The following is a 23,946-nucleotide window of genomic DNA, read 5'->3' on the forward strand; positions in this document are numbered from 1 at the left end:
GAAACACACATTACTGAAATTTTCCTAATAAGATTTAGGGCTTATTGACTTTTTATGTAATTCATGTAGACAAAGCCATGCAGTTGCTTTTTAATTTATTCTCACTCTTGATGTGGCTGCTGTCATCTGCCTTGGCTGGAGGAATGTATACCACGGGATGTACTCCCAAATAAAAAATAACATTACAAGACTGCCAGACAAATAAATAGCTGAGCATGTGGCAGAGCCAAGTCCTTCAAACCTACTGCCTTACCATTGTTATACCTTTCAACTTTGTGGATGATCAAAGATCTGCTGCTCAGTGTTTAGAACAAACTGTTCCGAACGCTGGAGTCGGCGCCGGGAGCTCGTGATGTCACAGTCTTGCCCTGCCCCCTCAATGCAAGTCTATGGGAGGGGGCATGATGGCTGTCACGCCCCCTCCCATAGACTTGCATTGATGGGGTGTGGCTATAATGTCACGAGCTCCGGGCACTGGCTCCATCGTTCGGAACAGTTTGTTCCAAACGCTGAGCAGCGGAGTACCCCTTTAAGGCATGTATATACATTTAAATAGCTTTAATTCATATATTAGCACATAAAATCACCAAAAATGTCTTTTTTATGATCCAGATTGAACCAAATTCTGGAGTAATAAACAAGTTGGGGCCTAATACACATTTAGGAACACTCAAACTTCTGGGGCAAATACTAAGTTTATTGATGCATATCTATTTGTCAGGTCTAAAAAAGGGACATTTGAAGGAGCAAAGATGGATAGAGAGACATTAAAATTAGAAAATGTCCCTCCAAAAGAGAGGGACCGTTAGAGGGTATGCCTTTCTGGCTCATAATGGTCATGAGTGGAGCACACTTTCATGGATAACCTCAATATGCTGTAATAAGGAACATGGACTGAGGCGGACCCATGTCTTTCATGAGACAAGATGAGTATCTCACCGCAGATTGCAGGGTGCCTGAGAGGCAGACTGTTCCATGAATGGCTACATTGACCCCATGACCTGCAAAAAGCAGATGTGGAATGCAAGAGAGTCAGGACTGGTAATGCAGTATTTATTTGATAGTTATTTGAGTTATTAAGAGAAAAGAACTTTAACCTGGAGAAAGTCCAGCACTCGGGGATAACATTAAAACATATCCAGTTTTATTTGAAACTTCTTAAAATGTCCAATGGACTTACATACAATTAATAAAACCTTTATACATTGTATGTCAGTCCATTGGACATTTTAAGAAGTTTCAAATGAAACTGGATATGTTTTAATGTTATCCCCGAGTGCTGGACTTTCTCCAGGTTGGAGTTGCTTTCTCTTGATGACTACCACAGAGCGGCTGTGTGTTTCCAGTCCCGTGCACCTCGGATAAGATTCTCAAACAAGTTCAAGACTACAAGTGGTGAGCTGTAACCAACCTGTTTTTGTTCTATCTAATAGGAGTATTATATAGAGGTACACTGTTATACAATGCAGATTGTCTGCACACAAACATTTCTCTATTTTTTTCAATAGGGCAGGGACCAATTCCACTTTTTGCCTGAAGCTACAGAAAGCTAGAAACATTCTTGGACATTGGTTGTATTAATAATATGACTTCTTTAATAAACAAGTGTTTGATCTTAATATTACAAAACATGTACCACTCTCTTAGAATACTTATGGTAAGATTGCGTACATGCTTTCGTCCTGGAACAGACTGACCACACCAGTTTTGCTAAATAAGAGATGCTGTTGTGTTATATAAATTACATATGTGGCCCTAGCCTCAGGCTATTATAAAAATTAAAGCCCATTGTCATCAGTCATATAATGTCTAAGTGATGTCCATTTATTATCTGCATTTTCTTGGACCAGCAACCTGTGTCAATTCTCTCTACCTATGATAACAAACAAATCTTACTGAATAAGAAAAAAAGCATACATGAAATTGTTACTTTTTAGAAAAAAAAAGATTTTATTATTTGTACTACATTCAGAATTTAGCTTTCTCCAGTTTATTGCTTTTCATGTGTACACCTTCTTTATTGACATTTACAAGCACAGAAGCCCCTGCTGGTTCTGCATACTGCCCCACAGTAAGAGGAAGGGAAATCATACCTGATCTACCTGAAGGCAGAGAGAGAACAATACCTGGTTTTTTTTTCTTTAAAACCGTAGTTAACACACAGAACATATATACTGAGGTATTGCCTGAAATAGCCATTAAAGAGGTACTCTTGGTAACTTAAACTTGCCCCCTATGCACAGTCTCAGTGTTACTCCTGCGCATCTCCGATGGTGGGGCTGTACTGCTCTGGAGGGGGTCTGAAACCTGTGACTGTGGATAGGGGCTAAGTTTTAGTTCCCAGGAGTACCCTCTTAAGATTTCAATTATTAAAAAATGTGCAGCATGATTTTCTGGTTAAAAAACATTATTTTCTTTTTTTCCAATACATTCCATCTCAAAAACTAGATAGCTTTCTTACAGAAACAGTGCCACGCCTGTTCACAGATTGTGTGCGGTAATGTAGCCCAGCCCCATTCAATTCAATGGAGCGGAGCTGCAGTACCAGACACATCCTATGGACAGGTGCCACTGTTTATAAAAGTAAGCAGTCATGTTTTGTAATCTTGGAAACCCGATTGATAAACTACATTGTTCTTTATATGAATGGGCTTTGATGTCCTCTTTTCCTGCCAGCAGTCCAGAGCTCTCCCCAGTAAATAATATAAACCTTGGTAGCACAGAACTTCTTTCCCTGTGAGAGGAATAATCATAGGATGTAAAGCTGAAGCTGGGTATAGTAATAGGTAAAACAGTGCATCTTATACAAATCCATGTCTACACCATAGGAGTAAAGGAATTTCCAATAGTAGAATTCTTATTATTCATACAATATGTACTAGATTTACCATGTCTTTGGTTGTACCCATGTGCTGCCAATCACAATTGTTAGAACTATAAAACGTTACTGCTATTGGTATAGTGCTGCATGATTGTCTGTTGCTTTTTTCCTATGGAGTTTGCTTTAGTTTCTTCTTATTTCTTCTTTGAAATGTAGAATCAAGTCTCGATATGGCATTTGTCTGAAGATGGGTAACTTACCCTTCTGGAGGGAGGAGGGGGTTCTGGCTTGGCTTATCAAATCCCCAGTCATGTTCTAAGGCAAAATAAGTCAAAAATGTACTTGGAGGGAAGATACATCCAAATGGTGGCACCAAAGAGTTACTTTGCATAAGCACTTTCCTAACATGCCCATAGACATCTACCAAGCGCACTATGGCTAGAGAGAATGCTTTTGGCATGTGTTTTGCTGGTAGACCTCTGACTTAGTATCCATAGTAACTGGTGCTTTTTAATGAAAGTCCAAAAGCAAATATATTCAATACAGATTCATATGATGGGGCAATTTTACCTAGTGGTAGTCTAAATACACTACATAGTGACATTTCTGGTTAACAGCAAGGCATTTATTTAGCAGTTATTTATTTGAGGATTTTAGACAATTCTTCAATCTTTACCTATTGCTATTGATCCTGTGTAGATCATTTACATTCAGGATTATATAACCCTCTATACATACTACAATACCTCTCACATACCAATTGGACACTATAGAACATACAACTCGTACCTCCGTTCATACTTTCAGCAATCTGTTAGCTAATATAGCTTCAGCAAATGCTGAACAATACAATATTCCTTAGAATCTTTTAAGTAGAGAAGGATGCCATCCCAGTTCACGAAAGAACCACTACTCTGTCTATGCCAAACATCTCCTCTATACGTGACCAATCTACAACTATCCTGAAAAAAACATAAAAGTATAAATACATTTACTTAAAATAAGATGAAAATTGAATTGTCTGAAATCTTTTAATGCTCTGGTTTAATAGTTCTAGCCCTATCTAGGATAGCCGTCTGGGTAGTCAATTTGGTTACATTGTGATACTGATGCAAGAAGAGAGTCACAAAGGGGAACCTGAATCGGGCCCACTCACTTTGATGTCTAAATGCCCTTGTAGGACATAACATCAGGGTTGTCTTCCAAAGACAACCCCATTAGGGAAGAAGGCACACCACAGTTTGCGCAGCCAGATCCTGTGGGAGAATTTCAAAACCACCTCCTACCGTATCTCTGCAGTACCTCATTTATTTCAATGAGCCAAATGAAGTCACTAACTGACTCCATTCAGCTCATTGAAATAAATAGGGTACTGTATGGATCTGACCGGTATATGGTGGGAGATGGAAATTCTTTCACTGGATTCCAGCCGCTGGATACAGAATTTGAGGTGTGTAGCACTTACTTAGGTCACATAAAAAGACCATTCATGAACTAGTTCAGAGTATTAGATATAAATTGATTAATTCCTTCTACATTATAATCTTCATAATAAAATCTAAGACCCCAATATCAATACAGTAATAGAAGACCCCTTTAAATAAACAATTTAGATGATGAATTACTTTCCAGCAGAGGCTAAGTTCACCATCTTCAGAAAACTCAGTGGCAGGAAGGTATTGTGTCCATGTTCAGGAATCTAACATGCATTTTGGTTTCAATATCAATTTTCTCCCAAATCTAGAAAAAAGATGAAGAACTGTCAATCTACTATAAACAGCAACAAGAGCAAGATCTATAAGTTGTATGTTACAGAGTTGTTAAAGGGAAGCAGTCATGTTAGAAATGCACTGTATAAGAAGGACAGTGATAGGCAAATGATCCCAGTGATGGCTTTTCTCTAAGTAAGATAGAACATCCAACTCATTTCAGGTCCGAACCGGACTCTTTTTCAAGTGCGTGCGATGCACGCACTGGAGAAAGGGTCCAGTTCGGACCTGAATGCGTCAGATGTGCTATCTTACTTATTTTATGCTATTTATCTTGGAATAAAAAATTTTACGCTGGAGAAGCCCCATCAGTGGGATCATTTGCCTATCACCGTCCTCCATATACAGTATGTATAGCCCAAGCTGCTGAAGCTATCAGGGCTGCTGACAAATGGCCATTTAACTACATGCTGATTTAGGTGTTGTGCTCTTAGCGAGGCTTTTTGAGCTGACATTGTGATAATGCACTAGGACTGCGCCACGGATTGTTGTCTTTTTATTTCAATACGTGTTAGAAGTGCAGTCCATTCTGCAGGCACCACGTTATGGAAGAGCTGAGCAGATAAAGGTAGTTTTGTCAGAAAAGTATATATACTTATGTATATAAATATATATAAATAAATACACACAGTAGTGTACTAGTGTGAATATCAGGATTTACCTTTGGCTGGGTGTTTTCATCACTATGTGTTAGCAGCCCAGCCCTTAGTACATATGCCCACCCCGTTCTTCAGAAAGTGGTGAGATATCACCAATGTATGATAACATTCCATTGTGCGTCATTTCTTTACAGTGGAGTTTTAAATAAAGACTTTTTATCCCTCAAGAACACATGATGTTTTATGCATACTTTAATGCAGCCACAATAAGTGAACTGCCTATATCTATATTTACATCAAAGCAAATACGAATATTACAGACAATACAGATCCCACTCATTGGGTTGTCATACAGACTTTATCTTCCACTCTGTCTGAACTTAGATTTGCTATGTTCAATTTTCACAGCTCCTAATGTGTGGTCATGATATTTTTTATAGGTGGTAAGTAGGGTATATACCTGAACATACACAGAGGACAAGAAATGTCTTAGTATGTCTTAGCCTTAGCTTATGTCATGATGTAAAGGAACATTTGGAACTGTGAAAATCAAATATGGTGAATTAAATTGAAGAGTCAAAACGATCATGTTCCTTTCCTTCTTTTTCCACTCAAAGAACAGCAACCAGTAACTGAACAGGAATAACTTCATGAAGTAATCTAATGACAAAATTACCTTTAAAAAGTCTTCAAAGGTTATTCCTTCATACACCTGATCTGGTTCCTGTTAATGGGAGAAACAAAAACAACTTGAAATACAGAGTATAACACAGAACATTGTTGTCAGAAAAAATACACCTAGTCCATCTAGGTTGTCCTTATATTATTACATTTTTATTATTATTCTCATAATCTATACAAGCATGTATACATTCACATACAGTAGATTACCAACCATGTCTGCTAGATTTTTGTTCCGAGCATCTACTACTCTTTTAACAAAATAATATTTTGTAACACTGCTGCTCATCTCAGATTGTGCCTCCTTGTTCTTGCTTTTGACAGATATTTTACCCAACAAGTGAATACTGTACTAGTAATCCTTTGAGCATCTCTAGATGCATTTTTCTCTAAGAGCCTGATGTGATGATATATCACCCCCCCCCCCAAATATAAGTAGTCTGACTTCACAGAAAAAAAACACATTTCCCCCTCTGCTGCAATCATAATATTGACTCCATATACAGAGGCAAAGGCAATAAAAAAAACAAGGCACTCACCTCTTCTTTGAATCCCCTTTATTCCAACCAACAGTGAGGGGTTATAAACAGCATGCAGTTATAAAAGCAGCTCGTTATGTACCTGTATGCTGTTTGTAACCCCCCATTGTTGGATGGAATAAAAGCGATTGCAAAGAAGTGATAAGTGCTGCATTTTTTATTTTATTTGCCTCTGTGTATGGCATAGGCATGTATATTGCCTTAGAAAATGAGTGTCTGATGAGACGTAGCGACAACTCAATGGCTTGTGGATGAGCTCTTAGTAACAAAGTCTCATGCACATAGCCTGTGTGTTGGCACAAAGAATTTCCATAGGTTCATACTTCAGACCTGGTATGGTTTGAAAAAGACACGTCTATCATGTTCAACCAAGGAAGGAGAGAAGATGTGAATGAATGGGTATGGGCAACTTCAGTACATGAATTCAATAGTTTTACATAAGCATTACTGTTAATTTGTTCTAAGATTTTGTCTAAGCTTTTTCAAACCCCTTAACTGTTTTTGTTGTTAGCAGTTCCTGAGATAGGCTGTTCCACTGGTTCACAGTTATTATAGTAAAAAAGCTTGTCGCCTCTGGAAACTGAACATTTTTTCCTCCGGTGTGAGTACCCCATGTTGCCAGTATAAGCCACTGTATTTTTCTTTAGAAGGGTAAAAGATCACTGCAATAAGGTATGAGATGCTTTATGACACAATTTCCCAGTATTTATTAGTTACTTAAATGTTATACCTATAAGATTGTTGTACTATAGCAATGGGCTTAAGAAATTCAGTAGAAGTCAAATAAATCCAGATTCTTTTGGGTTAAACTGTAGGTCTAAACTGTAGACATTAAAAGGGGTACTCCGGCCCTAATACATCTTACGGCCGTCATGCCCCCTCCCATAGACTTGCATTAAGGGGTGGGTCGTGACATCACACGGGGCAGAGTCGTGGCGTCACGATACTCCGGCCCCGTGGTCGTCACGCTACATATTTGGAGCCTCCAGCGCTGCGGAGTGCTCACAAAGGTGGGTGCACAATGAAAAATTGCGGTGGTCCTCAGCGGCGGGACCCCCATGATCAGATATCTTATCCCCTAACCCTTAGGGGATAAGATGGTATTAGGGCTGGAGTACCCCTTTAAGCTCCATCTGCCCATCCATTCAGATGCATAATTGGCAATATCTGCCATTGCTAATTTGTGTGAACGACTGGAGGCTGTGTAATATGTTGGAAGCTGCACATCTACTTCTTTATAAAATAACCTCAAAATCCCTTTTGGCAGTGAACACATTTTACAGAATGTTCCTGTGAAACACACAGCTAGTCGTAACTATGTACTTCATACTACATGCCCCTGCATTTCTACTATAATATATATATATACATATACATACATATACATATATATACATATATACATATATATATATATATATATATATATATATATATATATATATACACACACACACACACACACACACGGCTGCCATCAGAAATTTCAGGGCCCCCCCACACAGCTCAAGGCCTGCCTCCCCCCCCCCCCGTTCCATGTAGAGATACATGGAGGAGGTGTGCCGGCCGCAGCTTCCTGCGGGGTACAGACGTCAGCTTCCAGCAAACCGCCGGGGCCTGTGCAGGAGATCACGCGGGGGGGGGGGGGGGAGGGGGTTGGGTGTGCGTTATATGGGATAAGTTATTTTTCACCAGACTACTCCTTTTAAAGAGGGGCCTACCCAAACTATATGGAAGCAACTATTAACAGAGGGGCCTACCCAAACTATATAGGGGGCTCCATTTAATTTTGGTAGGCCCCTCTGTTAATAGTTGCCCCTATAGTTGTGGTAGGCCCTCTGTTAATAGTTGCCCTCATAGTTGTGGTAGGCCTGGGCCCCTCTCAGAGAGGCCTACAACTATATGGGGGGAAAACTATTAGCAAAGAGGGGCCTACAACAACTATATGGGCCGGGGCACAATTTGCCACTATATAGTTGTTGTACGCCCCTTTCTGCCGTTAACCGTTGCCCCCAATGCTGTATCAATGCGCAGCGGTCGTGCGCAGGGGTGCAGCTAGAAACCACAGGGCCCGATTCAAAAAATTATCTCGGGGCTCCCTACCCCTCCCCGCAGACCCCCCCCCCCCCAGGACCCGGAAATTTTATAATAAGCAGCCCATGTTTTGGGTGGGGGTCCGACTGCTGAGACCCCCACCGATCACCTCGGTTGAAGTGGTTCTCTAGCTGTTGGAAAGCTAAAACTCCCATCATATCTGAAGAGCCTCTGGCAATGGGAGTTGTTGTTATGTAACAGCTGGAGAGACACAGATTGGACACAGTTTTACCCATCATCACTGCAGAACTTACAAGTGACTACAGTTCTGATGGGACAGTCAGGAGAATGCACAATATCAGTGACCTGAGTGACGTCTTCTGACTTGAGTGATATCTTCTCTGTTATCTTTTCTTCTTCATCTGGTCCAGAGACCAGGCCATCCTCCAGCTCCATCTTCTCTGCAGAGTCTGACATCCAGACATCATTGGCTCCTCACTTTGTCAGCAGATCCCCATCCTCTGCATGAAGACAGTAATCATTATAACCTTGCCAGAGAGTGTACCCTAAATAAAATACTGCCCCACACTGTACCCTAAATATAATACTGCCATACACTGTGCCCACTAAATATAATCCTGCCATACACTGTACCTTGAATATAATACTGCCCCACACTGTACCCTAAATATAATACTGCCATACACTGTGCCCACTAAATATAATCCTGCCCCACACTGTACTCTGAATATAATACTGCTATACACTGTACCCACTAAATATAATACTGCCACACACTGTACCCTGAATATAATACTGCCACACACTGTACCCTGAATATAATACTGCCCCACACTGTACCCTGAGTATAATACTGCCCCACACTGCACCCTGAATATAATACTGCCATACACTGTACCCTGAAAAGAATACTGCCACACACTGTACCCACTGAATAGAATACTGCCCCACACTGTACCCTGAATATAATACTGCTATACACTGTACCCACTAAATATAATACTGCCACACACTGTAACCTGAGTATAATACTGCCACACACTGTACCCTGAATATAATACTGCTACACACTGTATCCACTGAATATAATACTGCTATACACTGTACCCACTAAATATAATACTGCCACATACTGTACCCTGAATATAATACTGCCGCACACTGTATCCACTGAATATAATACTGCCACACACTGTACCCACTAAATAATCCTGCCACACACTGTACCCCCTGAATATAATCCTGCCACACACTGCACCCTGAATATAATCCTGCCACACACTGTACCCCCTGAATATAATACTGCCACACACTGTACCCACTAAATAATCCTGCCACACACTGTACCCACTAAATATAATCCTGCCACACACTGTAACCTGAATATAATCCTGCTATACACTGTACCCTGAATATAATACTTCCACACACTGTACCCACTAAATATAATACTGCCACACACTGTACCCCTGAATACAATACTGTCATGCACTGTACCCACTAAATATAATACTGCCACACATTGTACCCTGAATATAATACTGCCATACATGCATACACATCATATATACATATACACCCCCTCTTATCCTCTGTGTCCTCATCACCCCCATAAACCCCCTGCCAAACCTCTCCTCATCACCCCCATAACCCCCCCTCTGCACCTCTCATCCCCCCATAACCCCATCTGCACCTCTTATCACCCCATAACCCCACCTGCACCTCTCATCCCCCCCATAACCCCACCTGCACCTCTCATCCCCCCCCAAAACCCCCTGCACCTCTAATCACTCCCCTCTGCACCACTCATCACCTCCCTAACCCCCCCACCTCTCATCACCCCCATAACCCCCCTACAACTCTAATCACCCCCCTGCACCACTCCTCACCTCCATAACCCCCCCACCACACCACCTCTCATCAACCCCATAACCCCCCTGCACCACTTATTACCCCCCCCCCACACCACTCATCACCTCTTATCACTCCCATAACACCCCCCCCCCACCCCCACGCAAGTTCACTTACCCTGCTGGGATCGGAGATACCACGTGGGGCTTGTGCTGCTCCTGGTGCTGGATGGGGAGGATGAAGGAGATTGCGCAGGGACGTGGACAGGTCAGGTGATTGGAGGAGACGTGCATGCCTGTGTGGGGCACGTGACCTCTCTACTCCAATCAGCCCTTGGCCTGTCCGGCTCTGCCATAATTCTTAAGGGGCCCGCGCCCTAGAAATAAATGTGCGGGCCTGCAAGGACTATGAGGCCCGGTCATAGTCCTTGCGGGCACCCAGCGGTCAGTGAGTGACAGTCGCAGTCACTCACTGACAAGCAGGGACTCCATCAGGGGGGTGACAAGCCATAAAAAAAAAGGTCCAGGGACGTCCAGGCCCCCTGGAGCTCTGGGCCCAATACAGGTTGTACCCCCCTGATGGCAGCCCTGTACACACATACATATACACACACACACACACACAGTATCTCACGTATTGTAAATATTTTATTATCTTTTCATTTGACAACACTGAAGAAGTTATGTTGTGTCCCCTCAAAAATAACTCAACACAGCCATTAATGTCTAAACCTCAGCAATAAAAATGAGTAAACCCCTAAACAGCCCTAAGTGGAAATGTCAAAATTGGGCTCAATGTGTCAATATTCTGTGTGGCCTCCATTATTTTCCAGCCTTTTGGGCATAAAGTTTACCAGAGCTCCATGGGTTTCCACTGGAGTCTGGTGGATGTTAGAGACCTTCCGCTTCCCACCTTACATTTGAGAATGTTCCACAGATGCTCAATAGGGTTTAGGTCAGGAGACATGCTTGGCCAGCCTATGAATTTTACCCTCAGCTTCTTTAGCAAGGCATTGGTCATCTTAGAGGTGTCTTTGGGGTTATCATATTAAAATACTGCCCTGCAGCCCAGTCTCTGAAGAGAGGGGATCATGCTCTTCTTCAGTATGTCACAGTACATGTTGGCATTCATGTTCCCTCAATGAACTGTAGCTCCCCAGTGCCAGCAGCACTCATGCAGCCCCAGACTATGACACTCCCACCACCATGCTTGACTGTAGGCAAGACACACTTGATACAAACTGAACCAAATAAGTTTATCTTGGTCTGAACTTGGCTTAAGTAATCCATGCATTTGGTCTGCTTGTCTTCAGAAAACTGTTTGCAGGCTTTCTTGTTCTTCATTTTAGAAGAGGCTTCCTTCTAGAAAGACACCCATGCAGAAAATTTTGATGCATTTTTATGTGTGCGACATATGGTTTGAACACTGACAGGCTGACCCCCCCTCCCCTACTCTCTTTGGGTCTTGGCAATCTTCTAATAGCCTAAGCCATCTAACACTGTTAGAAAGAATAATATTTAGCTTCCAGACTAAACCCCAAAATCAATAATGAAGGACATTATTGGTACAATGGAACATTCAAGGCCTGCTTTATATAACAGCATGCATTCAGCATATAATAAAACTTGTTCTTCCCAAATGGAAAACCAACAATGTCAGGCAACGTTCTAATTAAAGAGTTCAGAGGTTTTATAGTATTAAGAAAAAACAGGGGAGAAAGGAGGCAACCTTACCTAGTCTCTACCCAAATTAGATCTGGCTTACAGCCCACCATTGGCCTGTAACCTTTCATCTGGAAGCATATTAAGGAGGCAGACATAAGCCAAAAAACACCATTCCATACATGACAGAGCATAAACAGTCAACAATCTAGGCAACATCAAATGAGAGAACTGCTGACATACCAGCAGCTGAATAGTGCATCTGTAGGTTGACACAGAGTCTGCACAGGGTAAGGAAAGTGGATTTAGGCCCTCCAATGAGATGTATGCTATTGCTTCAAACTCTATTTCAAGATCATCAGATTTACTTACTAGCAGATGTCACATTGAGCAGGGTATAGTGAAGCCCTGAGCTCACCCAGAACCCCTTTCCCTGCCTACTTGCATATCCACATATCCACCCTAGCCAGGAGATCCACGACTGGATGACGGTCCCTGCATTATTGGTGCAGAAGCGACACAAGTCAAAATAATAAACAGAAAGGTACAGAGGTCAGGATATGAAGGGTAAACAAGTAAAAACAAACAATAAGGGAACCAGAATTGTATATAACGGCAGGTATGCAAAGTGTTAACAAACAGGTTATAAAGAAGATAACAGAAAAAGCAGGTGTATAGGCAGGCCTGTCGCTACAGGACAGGCAAACCAAGCAATTGCTTGGGGCCCTGAGCTGGCTGGGGGCCCCCGAGCACAGCCAGTGCTTGCCCGTCCTGTAGCGATTAACAATCCTGCTCTTGGAGTTTGTGCTCCGGGCCCCAGGCACCCAAACAAGAGGGCCCCCGAATGTCTGACATGTTTTAAAAATAAACTAATTTGCAGCTTTGGAGTTCTTCTCACCTAAGCACAATCACGCCCCCCCCACCCCTGCTGCACTTGGTATCTTCCCTTAGCCCCAGACTCTTCTCTCAGCCTTCAGCTGTCTGAGCAGGAGGAGGGGGAGGGGGGAGGAGAGAAGCACAGAGCTGTGAGGAAAGGAGACCGCAGAGGCTGTACAACATGGGACCTGACTATAGTAGGTGTCCTGCATGTATTTGTGCATAAGCGTGTGTGTGGATATATATACATATATGTATGTCTATGTACTGTGCCTGTGTGTGTGTTACTACTGTGGATGACTATATGTAAAGTGCATGTATGTATCTATACCAGTGTTTCCCAACCAGGGTGCCTCCAGTTGTTGCAAATCTACAACTCCCAGCATGCCCAGACAGCCAAAGGCTGTCTGGGCATGCTGGGAGTTGTAGTTTTGCAACCTCTGTAGCCATCCTGGTTGGGAAACACTGATCTATTCTGTGTGTGTATGAAGCATGTACAGTATGTAATGTGTGCAGTATGTGTGTGTATGAAGCATGTACAGTATGTAATGTGTACAGTGTGTGTGTGTGTGTATGAAGCATGTACAGTATGTAATGTGTACAGTGTGTGTGATGCATGTACAGTATGTAATGTGTACAGTGTGTGTGTGATGCATGTACAGTATGTAATGTGTACAGTGTGTGTGTATGATGCATGTACAGTATGTAATGTGTACAGTGTGTGTCTGTGTATGATGCATGTACAGTATGTAATGTGTACAGTGTGTGTGTGTGTATGATGCATGTACAGTATGTAATGTGTACAGTGTGTGTATGATGCATGTACAGTATGTAATGTGTACAGTGTGTGTGTGTGTGTATGATGCATGTACAGTCTAATGTGTACAGTGTGTGTATGATGCATGTACAGTCTGTAATGTGTACAGTGTGTGTGTGTATGATGCATGTACAGTATGTAATGTGTACAGTGTGTGTGTGTGTGTGTGTGTATGATGCATGTACAGTATGTAATGTGTACAGTGTGTGTGTGTGTGTATGATGCATGTACAGTATGTAATGTGTACAGTGTGTGTGTGTATGATGCATGTACAGTATGTAATGTGTACAGTGTGTGTGTGTATGATGCATGTACAGTATGTAATGTGTACAGTGTGTGTGTGTATGATGCATGTACAGTATGTAATGTGTACAGTGTGTGTGTGTATGATGCATGTACAGTATGTAATGTGTACAGTGTGTGTGTGTATGATGCATGTACAGTATGTAATGTGTACAGTGTGTGTGTATGATGCATGTACAGTATGTAATGTGTACAGTGTGTGTGGGTGTGTATGATGCATGTACAGTATGTAATGTGTACAGTATGTGTGTGTGTGATGCATGTACAGTATGTGTGTGTATGATGCATGTACAGTATGTAATGTGAACAGTGTGTGTGTGTATGATGCATGTACAGTATGTAATGTGTACAGTGTGTGTGATGCATGTACAGTATGTAATGTGTACAGTGTGTGTGTATGATGCATGTACAGTATGTAATGTGTACAGTGTGTGTGTGTATGATGCATGTACAGTATGTAATGTGTACAGTGTGTGTGTGATGCATGTACAGTATGTAATGTATACAGTGTGTATATAATGCATGCAGTGGCAGATCCACAGGGGGGGGGGAACGGGGCTTGCCCCATCCCGTGCGTGCACCCATTGGAAAGCAACGCGGAGGAGCAGAGCAGCGAACAGGACAAGCGCTGGCCAGCATGGTAAGTGACCAGTGGCACATCAGCTTCAGTGCTCCGACCACCACTCCTCCAGTCCCAGGACCTACTGCTATGGTGGCCGGACAAAAAGAGCAGTGGTCAGAACACTGAAGTAGGGGGAACTGTAGTGGGGGAACTGTACTGCACCTAATGTGGGGAGAACTATACTGCACCTAATGTGGGGAGAACTATACTGCACCTAATGTGGGGAGAACTATACTGCACCTAATGTGGGGGAACTATACTGCACCTAATGTGGGGGAACTATACTGCACCTAATGTGGAGAACTATATTGCACCTAATGTGGGGGAACTACAGCCTAATGTGGGGGAACTGTACTGCACCTAATCTGGGGAACTATACTGCACCTAATGTAGGGAACTATACTGCACCTAATGTGGGGGAACTATACTGCACCTAATGTGGGGGAACTATACTGCCTAATGTGGGGGAAACTATACTGCACCTAATGTGGGGGAACACTGCTAGCCTAATGTGGGGAGAACTCTGCTGCACCTAATGTGGGGGGGAACTCTGTTGCACCTAATGTGGGGGGAACCCTGCCGCACCTAACGTGGGGTGAACTGTGCCGCACCTAACATGGGGGGAACTGTGCCGCACCTAATGTGAGGGGAACTGTGCCGCACCTAACGTGGGGGGGGGGGGGGACTGTGCCGCACCTAACGTGGGGGAACTGTGCTGCACCTAATGTGGGGGCCCCGTATAGACGTTCGCTCACGTAACGCTCCCAGCATTCAAGGGCCCGCGTTACTACGTCCTGACACTGGCCCTAGAGCGTGACGTGTGTGAATGTCCATTTTGATTGGGGCCCCCTAATTCCTTCAAACGGCCCTGTGTATAGGGTAGTGACTAACAGCTTCAGGACAAAGGTAATACAGCAGGAGGGAGAGTATTAACAAATAGGTTACCAGGAATGAAGGTGAGTAAAGTCAGGACAGATCAAGATTCACTGGTACAGGATCACACATAAAGACACACCCAGATTTAGGCAAAACAAAAAGCAATGGATTAGGACCTATACAATGGTGCAGTAGAAAACACAAACAAGTCAGAATACAGGTTCAATTAACAGACAAGACTAAACAGACAGTAGTACAGACAGATCAGAAGACACAGGACAAGGCTAAAGACTACATAAACGTGTCAGAACTAAAAATCCATGGTAAAATCAAACTAACAAGACAGAACTGAAATTAACAGGACTAAACCAGAAAAAAGCTAAAATTCAAGCAAATCAAGAGCAAGAGCCAGAAGGCTGTGGAGAAATCAAATATGCCATCTCAGGTGCTGCTTGGCCCGAGCCTGTAACTCTTAACTGACCAGAGCGCAACATACAAAGCCTGGTCAGGTGCGATCATTACACAGGTATACATTGTGGACAACTTTCTTAAAGGTGTACTTCGGCGCTAAACATCTTATCCCCTATCAAAAGGATAGGGGATAAGATGTTTTTATAGGGGCATGACGTCACAAGTGGGTGGAGCCGTGACATCACAATACTCCGTCCCCTGCACTGCCCGTCATCAGCCACAGAGCAATCCTCGCTCCGTGCAGCTGAAAAACGGGGGTGCTGCAGGAGAGATCGTGGGGTCCCAAGCGGCGGGATCCCTGCGATCTAACATCTTATCCCCTATCCTTTTTACAGGGGATAAGATGTTTAGCGCCGGAGTACACCTTTAAAAGGTCCCTTGCGGCCCTGTTCTAAAATAAAAAGTATCACGTTTTCCCTCATCATTCTTCACTCAATAACCCATAATGACTAAGCAAGTACAGAATTTTTAAATTGCTTGCTTATTTATTAAAATAGAAAAACTTAAATTTTGGAATGGACATAAGTATTTAGACCTTTTACTAAAACACTTGAAATTTAGCTCCGGGAGACCCCCATTTCTATTGTTCATCTTTGATTTTTTTACATCTTGATTGGAGTCACCTGTGGTAAATTCAGTTTGGAGAGGATTTGGAAAGACACAGTCTATATAAGGTGTCACACCTGACCATGAATATCAGAGCTTACACCAAGCCATAAGAAGGAAAGAACTGCCTGTAGAACTCAGAGACATGATTATGTGGAAGAACAGATCTGGAATAGGGTACAACAATTTCTGCTGCACTGAAGATTTCCAAGAACAGTGGCCTTCATAATGCTTAAATAGAAAAAGATTGGAAAAATCAAGGCTTTGGTAAGAGAGTTGACCAAGAAACCAATGGTTACTCTGGCTTAGCGCCAAAGATCCTGCGTGAAGTTGGGATAATCTTCAAGAAGGTAAACCATTAATGCAGCACACCACCAAATATGGGCTTTATAGTAGAGTTGCTTTTGTAAAAGAAACATGAAAGCCTGCCTGGAGTTTGCAAAAAAAAAAAAAAGCAACTAAAGGACTCTCAGACCATGAGAAACAAGATTCTCTGGTCTGATGAAACCAAGACTGAACATGTTCTAAGGGTCATGTCTGAAGGAAGAAAGGAATGATTTCCTACCGTTAATTCTGTTTCCACTAATCCTTCATGACGGCACCAGAAATGGAGGTTGTTCCTCCCATCATTGTTGGCACAGGAAATAGAGAGGGTTAAAAGGGCCCCTCCCCAAACACACCCCAGTGCTTTTCAAATTACTACCAGGATGTGAGATATAGCGAACCCAACACCAACAATATAGGGTGGGCGTTACAGTGGTGCCGTCATGAAGGATTAGTGGAAACTGAATTAACGGTAGGAAATAATTCCCTTTTTCCACTGCATCCCTCTTCATGAAGGCACGAAAAATGGAGCCAGATAAGTAGCTCTAGGGAGGGACCACGGCCTGTAGGACCTTGTGCCCAAAAGAGCAGTCTTTATTGGCCAATACATCCAACCTGTAATGATGGATGAATGTGTGAAGACTTGACCACATAGCCGCCCTGCAGACCCGATCCGGAGATGCATCTGCTTTTTCGGCCCATGACAAGGAAATCGCTTTTGTAGAGTGTGCTTTATAAGCTTTTAAAATAGCAGATTTGATCCATCTGCCAACTGTACCTTTAGAGGCCTTCTTACCTCTATTCTTAGCCCCATACTGAACAAAAAGATTCTCTTCTGACCACCACTCAGCCGTAGCTTCTTGGTATCTGAGAATAATCCTCCTAACATCGAGAAAATCAAAAACGTGTTCTTTCTGATTTTTGGGGTTCTGACAAACAGAAGGTAAAAAAATCTCTTGACGTCTATGAAAAAAAGACACCTTGGGGAAAAAAATCTGGACTTGTCTGAGAATTATTTTCTCCTCTGTAACCTTGAAAAAGGCTTCTCTAATATAAAGGGCTTGCATTTCCCCTATTCTGTGGGCTGTAGTGATGGCAACTAAAAAGGCCGCTTTCTATGAAATAAATGTAATTTCAGTGGCAGAGACAGACTCAAAGGGGCTTTTGGTTAACCCTGATAGAACAACATTGAGATCCCAGCAAGGTATGGAAGGTCTGGACCTGGGTCTGATGACACTGACCCCCTCTGTAGGGACAGGAAAAACACTGGGATGTGTTTGGGGAGGGGCCCTTTTAACCCTCTCTATTTCCTGTCCCAACAGTGATGGGAGGAGCAACCTCCATTTTTGGTGCCGTCATGAAGAGGGATGCAGTATAAACCAGTGCTCTGCTGATCACCTGCCCAATACCATCCCTACAGTGAAGCATTGTTGTGGCAGCATCATGCAGTGGGGGAGTTTTTCAGAGTGTGGGACAGGGAGACTGGTCATGAAAAGCAGAATGGAACAATATTCTTAATGAAAATTAGATCCAGAGTGCTCTGGATCTCAGACTGGGCTAAAGGTTTGCCTTCTAAAAAGACAATTGAGGAGATTTATCAAAGCTTGTGCAGAGGAAATGTTGACCAGTTGCCCATAGCAACCAATCAGATTGCTTCTTTCATTGTTAAAAAGGCCTCAGAAAAATAAGAGAAGCAATCTGGTTGCTATGTGCAACTGCAACACTTTTCATCTACATAGGTTTTGAAACATCTCCCCCAATGACCCCAAGCATGCTGCCAAGACAACACAGGTGTGGTTTAGGGACAACTATGTCAATGTCCTTGAGACAAATCCCTGACTTGAACCTAGTCGAACATCTCTGAAGAGACCTGGAAATGTCTTCCACTGATGATTCAGATCCAACCTGACAGAGCTTTGCAGGATCTGCAGAGAAGAAACGCAGAAAACCCCCAAATCCAGGTGTGCAAACCTTGTGTCATCATACCAAAGAAGACTGGGGGCCATAATCGCTGCCAAAGGTGCTTCAACTGTACTTAGTAAAGGGTCTGAACACTTATGTGATTTTGGAACTTACCTGCCAGACAGTAATGGACATGCTTAGGAAAGATCTGTGCTTGTCTTTGGGCTAAATGGCTGTGTTTGTAAGTGTGAGGTCACTTTTCTCCCTCCCACACATCAGTTACCCAACCCATTGCAGCACAGCTATGCTCTCTTACATGCATGCTGTGCTTGAAACTACAATTCCTTGCAGCCCTGTAGAGAATGATCTCTCTTTCATCCAGCAGATCTCTTTCTCACCCATTGAAGCACAGTCACGCTCCCTTTCAACACCTGACTATTGATGTAATGTCTCAGGTTGCACTTCAACCTGGGAAAAGCCTAAGATAACACCCATTTTGTATGCTGCAAAAAATGAACATTGTGGTAGAGATCACATAAGAATTGGGAGAACATACTATATTTACAGCCCCTGTAGCTCAGTCAAATGAAAAAAAATCTCAGAATACCTCTTTAACTTAAAGGAACCTCTGATTATCAGTTCCCTGAAATGACAGGATCTCCAAAGGGGATACAATTGAATGGACATTCAAAGTTGGGGATAAATAGTGGTATTAACAGAGATCAGAAGGGAGTGCAAAAACCTAATGTACAGTAGTTGCTGGTTGTACATTGTTTTAGATGGTAGAAGTCACCGCCATACATGCATGTTCACTTTCATAGGATAAGGACACACCTTTTACTCAATTCATGCCGAAAGAAGTCTAACAGCATAAATATACACATCAGATTGGTCAAGAGACCAGTTACTGTCCCAGACTGACAGGCCAAATACAGAATTCCCTGAGTGGCTTTAACATAGGATGAAGGCATGTGCTCAAATTGATGGAAATGTGGAGTCACTGCATCAGGACAGGTACATGTGAAACTTGCAAAATGCATGGAACTTTACATAAATAGTGGAAATCACATTGAATATGGTATAAATAAAATTAAATGTTGCTGAACATTTTAAAAATGTTTTGAAAATATGTATTCTGGCTATGTGTCCAGACTTTAGGGATACCCTGTATTTAGGAGCACCTTGACCAGTTGAGGAAAATGTTGATCTAGGAGAGACAAGTCTGGAGCTTAAATTGGGCAATTGACTTAGTGCACAGTAACCATAAAAAGTGGCCTCAAAGACCTATAAGTTTTCAGCCAGTCACAGAAAGCATGGTATCACTCATATACACTAACCACAGATCTTGCAGCTGGCAAATGTCATATTTTCATTATAATATCATGGTAGATTGAATCATTAAGTGGAGATGTACGGGATTAAAAAAACATGACTGTTATTCCAGAAACAGCGCCACTCCTGTCTAATGGCTGCATGTGGTATTGCAGCTCAACCTTATTTACTTCAACAGAGATGAGCTGCAATACTAGGAACAACCTATAGACAGAAGTGGTCCCCTTTCTGAAAGAGAGCAGCTCTAATGGTGCACAACTCCTATTGCAGCTTCAAGTAGGAAGAAGATGAGCCTTCAGAAACAACAAAAATTGATCATACAGAGGAGGGGATTATAGTACTGTGTTCTTGTATAATGCTCGTGACTTGATCATTGAAAAAGGTGAGTTCATTTTTACAACATCAAAAAGTTGGAAATTAACCTTATGTTTTCTGATTCAAACACAGGGGGGAATAATATTTCTCTGCACTAGCAAGATTGCTCAAAAGATTTACACATGCTTTGTTTTTCGCAAATTTTTGTGTGCAAAGTGGGAATTTGCACAATATTTTACACGTAGATGGGGTTGCACTCATTTGCCACTCTGTGCTAGTGCACAAAATGATAAATTACCCTGATAGTGTTATATAGAGAATGCAAGGAGAGCATAACAATACAAGTATAGGAGAGGTAATTTTCCTTGATATATAGTTGCACATGGCTATAGTCAACAAGTACATTACCATTTGCCCCACACACATGCTGGCTGCTTCCATCATAGCTCCATCAGCTATAGACCTTGCCGTCTCCTTCTCAATATGCAGATTCCCTGACAGCAACTCTTCTACCACCTGCATAGGTTGGAAGAGAAGGTTGTTTTTTAACCAACAAGAAATATGAAAAATGCAATGTCAGTAGAACTATGTTTTATAAAATAGCGTACATACACTTCTGTATTCATCCAGGGTTATCTTGCTGTCATTGTCTGTGTCATACATGTGGAACAGGACTGAAAGATAAAAAGTCCACAATTTACAATGTAAGTAGTGATTCCAACCTAATTACCATTACCACCTCTGAAAATGTCATTACCAGGGAACCATATTCTGATTCCTACCTCAAAGATGATTAGTCTAAAAGTAGGTAAAACATACATGAATCCTAGTGCTAAAGTTTCGGTGAGACTTGTCAACTGATTTACTGTAAGCAGTTCTCATCCGGCCATAGAAAAGAAGGATGATATTTAAACCAGCAGTTGCACTGCTGCCATGACCATGATTGGTCTTACTTAGCCATCACCAGCATGTTGTATACTACTCAGCTCTCTATGGATCCTGATTGCTTGCTTGTTCCTTGACCTTCCTCTATCCATCTGATTTGCACTCGATGCCCACTCCTTTTTGACCTGGCTTGTCCTGACTCTGCCCTGTCAAATAGTTCACTACACTTCCCTCTAGGTTTTGACTCTTTGGGTTGTTTTTTGTTGAACCCCTTATCTACTGATTTTGTACATAGTCTGCCCATTTGGCACTGACCCAGCCTTTCTGATTATCCTCACGTCCCTGCACTTAATCCAGCATGGGGGGGGGGGGGGGGGGCAGTTGGGTCAGCTGTTTAGGGCAAATTGTCAAAGTAGGTAGAAATAGTGGTTGGGGTGAGCATCACTGTTCCCTACCGCTATAAGTGATATGTGGTTTGGAGGCCGAGGGCAGTTACATCAACTATACATTTACTTTGCATTTTGTTAATTGAGAAAAAAAAACATCAGAGATTTTATGAGATTAGAAAAAATGTCTGCTTGTTTCCTGTAAAAGTGACACCCTATCATACTCATCGATCTTCCCTATGAAATAATAATGCTGGAACATCTTTCTTAATAACTATGAGCTGTGCGAACTGACACACATCACATTCTTGACACCCACCTGTAAATTTATTCACACATTTCTTGGGGTAAAAATATATAGTACAAGAAAAATGCTCTAGAATTCAGGGCCACAATTTTATACTAAAACAGGCAGGTCAGAAGCATAGGTCAGTGCTAGTAGTATGATGCTCAACAATCACTTACTATAGATCAGTACTGCATTAAAACAGGCTAAACTTGATGATCTTCTTTAAGTTGCATAAAACTAAACCTTCTATTGTTCTGGCAGGGATGGCAATGACATCACACTAGCAAAACACATAGGCCCAGATATATCAAACTGTGTGAGAGAAAAAATTTAGTGATTTTCCCACAGCAACCAATCACAGCTCAGCTAATGAGCTCTGGTAAAGTGAAAGCTGATCTGTGATTGGTTGCTGTGGTAAAATCATTCTACTTTTTCTCTCACACAGTTTGGTAAATCTGGTCCATAATGATTACCCTGTATTATTACAAGAGGTCTAATTATAACCTCATTCATGCTGAATAGATACATTGCAATGCTTGCAATGTGTCAATCTTTGCAGATTGTACTAAACTGTGTGAAGCGGTTAACACAACAGAGGACAGTGCACTGTGTATAGCAGATAACACAACAGAGGACAGTGCACTGTTTCAAATGGATCTGGATAGGTGGAGGTTTGGACTGAGAAGTGGCAGATGAGGTTCAACACTGATAAATGTAAGGTTATACACATGGGGAGGAAACTCCAGACTGGGATTATGTATTAACTGTAGCAAAAAATGTCAAGCAGCTGCTGCCAAGGCAAATACATTCATGGGGTGAATCAAAAGGGGCATAGATGCCCAGTGTATAACAAAGTCATAGGGGAGCTGGAAAGGGCTCAAAGTCAGGCAACCGGAATAATAATGGGAATGGGAGGACTACAGTACCAGAAAGATTAACAGAATTAGGGTTATTTAGTTTAGAAAAAAAGACAGCATAGGGGAGACCTAATAACTATGTATAAATATATCAGGGGGCAGTACAGAGATCTCTCCAATGGTCTATTTATACCCAGGACTGTATCTATAACAAGGGGGCATCCTCTAGATCTAGAGGAAAAAAAGGTTTCTACACAAGCAAAGAAAAGAGTTCTTTACTGTAAGAGCAGTGAGACTGTGGAACTCTCTGCCAGAGAAAGTGGTCATGGTGAACTTAATAAAAGAGTTCAAAAGGGGCCTGGATGTGTGTCTGGAGAGTAATAACATTACAGGTTGTGGATACTAGATTTATAGGGACAGAACATTGATCCAAAGATTTATTCTGATGACGTGTTTGGAGTCAGAAAGGAATTTCCCCCCTAGTATGGGGCAATTGGCATCAGCCTCATAGGTTTTTTTTTTTTTTTTTTTTTTATTTGCCTTCCTCTGGATCAACACAGTAGGGGCACAATAGGGATATAGGTTTGACTTAATGGACTCTTTTCAACCTCATAAACTATGTGACCTTACATTTTGTCTTTTTTTCTTGTCTTCATCTGTTATTTAAGACTTTATTGACCTTTGCATATAGTCTTTAACATATGCCTGTATTTATATTAGTCTTTCATCCTATGCTTATGTCATGTTAGAAATTAGTAATGATAGAGTATATTCACATGTAGCAGTCAGATTGCTTTCAGAAATTTCTTCCACTGTCCCATCTAAAAGGCAACATGTCACATTGAAAACGCAGTCTAATCTGCAGACATCATGTTATAGAACAGGAGGAGCAGAGCAGATTCATATATATTCTGGGAAAAGTTCCAGGATAACTAGTCATTTATTCATGTAAGTCTCTGATCATTTTGAGCCAAGTAGTAATATGGTCCATCCTACTCAATGATTGACAGCTAAGTGTGCTGGAGAGAACTGTCCATCATTGAGAGTTACATGAAGAGATTACAAGTTAAGTTATCCTTAAACTTTTCCAGAACAACCACTCAGCTCCT

The 23,946-nt window shown here is 42.0% G+C and overlaps 1 protein-coding gene across 1 annotated transcript in view; it reads right to left on the reverse strand.

Annotated features, from left to right (window-relative positions):
* Nucleotides 1-1,340: 1,340 nt before the first annotated feature.
* The window catches only part of TESC (tescalcin), a 73,669-nt gene continuing 51,063 nt past the window's right edge, over nt 1,341-23,946 (reverse strand). The window contains exons 5-8 of the mRNA XM_056536883.1: nt 21,033-21,094; nt 20,829-20,936; nt 5,866-5,913; nt 1,341-4,561 (exon numbers count right to left, since the gene is read on the reverse strand). Coding sequence (XP_056392858.1) covers nt 4,484-4,561; nt 5,866-5,913; nt 20,829-20,936; nt 21,033-21,094 — 296 coding nt within the window. The 3' untranslated portion in view covers nt 1,341-4,483. The remainder of the gene's footprint in view (nt 4,562-5,865; nt 5,914-20,828; nt 20,937-21,032; nt 21,095-23,946) is intronic.

This window comes from Hyla sarda, chromosome 1, assembly GCF_029499605.1.
Source record: "Hyla sarda isolate aHylSar1 chromosome 1, aHylSar1.hap1, whole genome shotgun sequence".
In the NCBI taxonomy this organism is placed as follows: Eukaryota; Metazoa; Chordata; class Amphibia; order Anura; family Hylidae; genus Hyla; species Hyla sarda.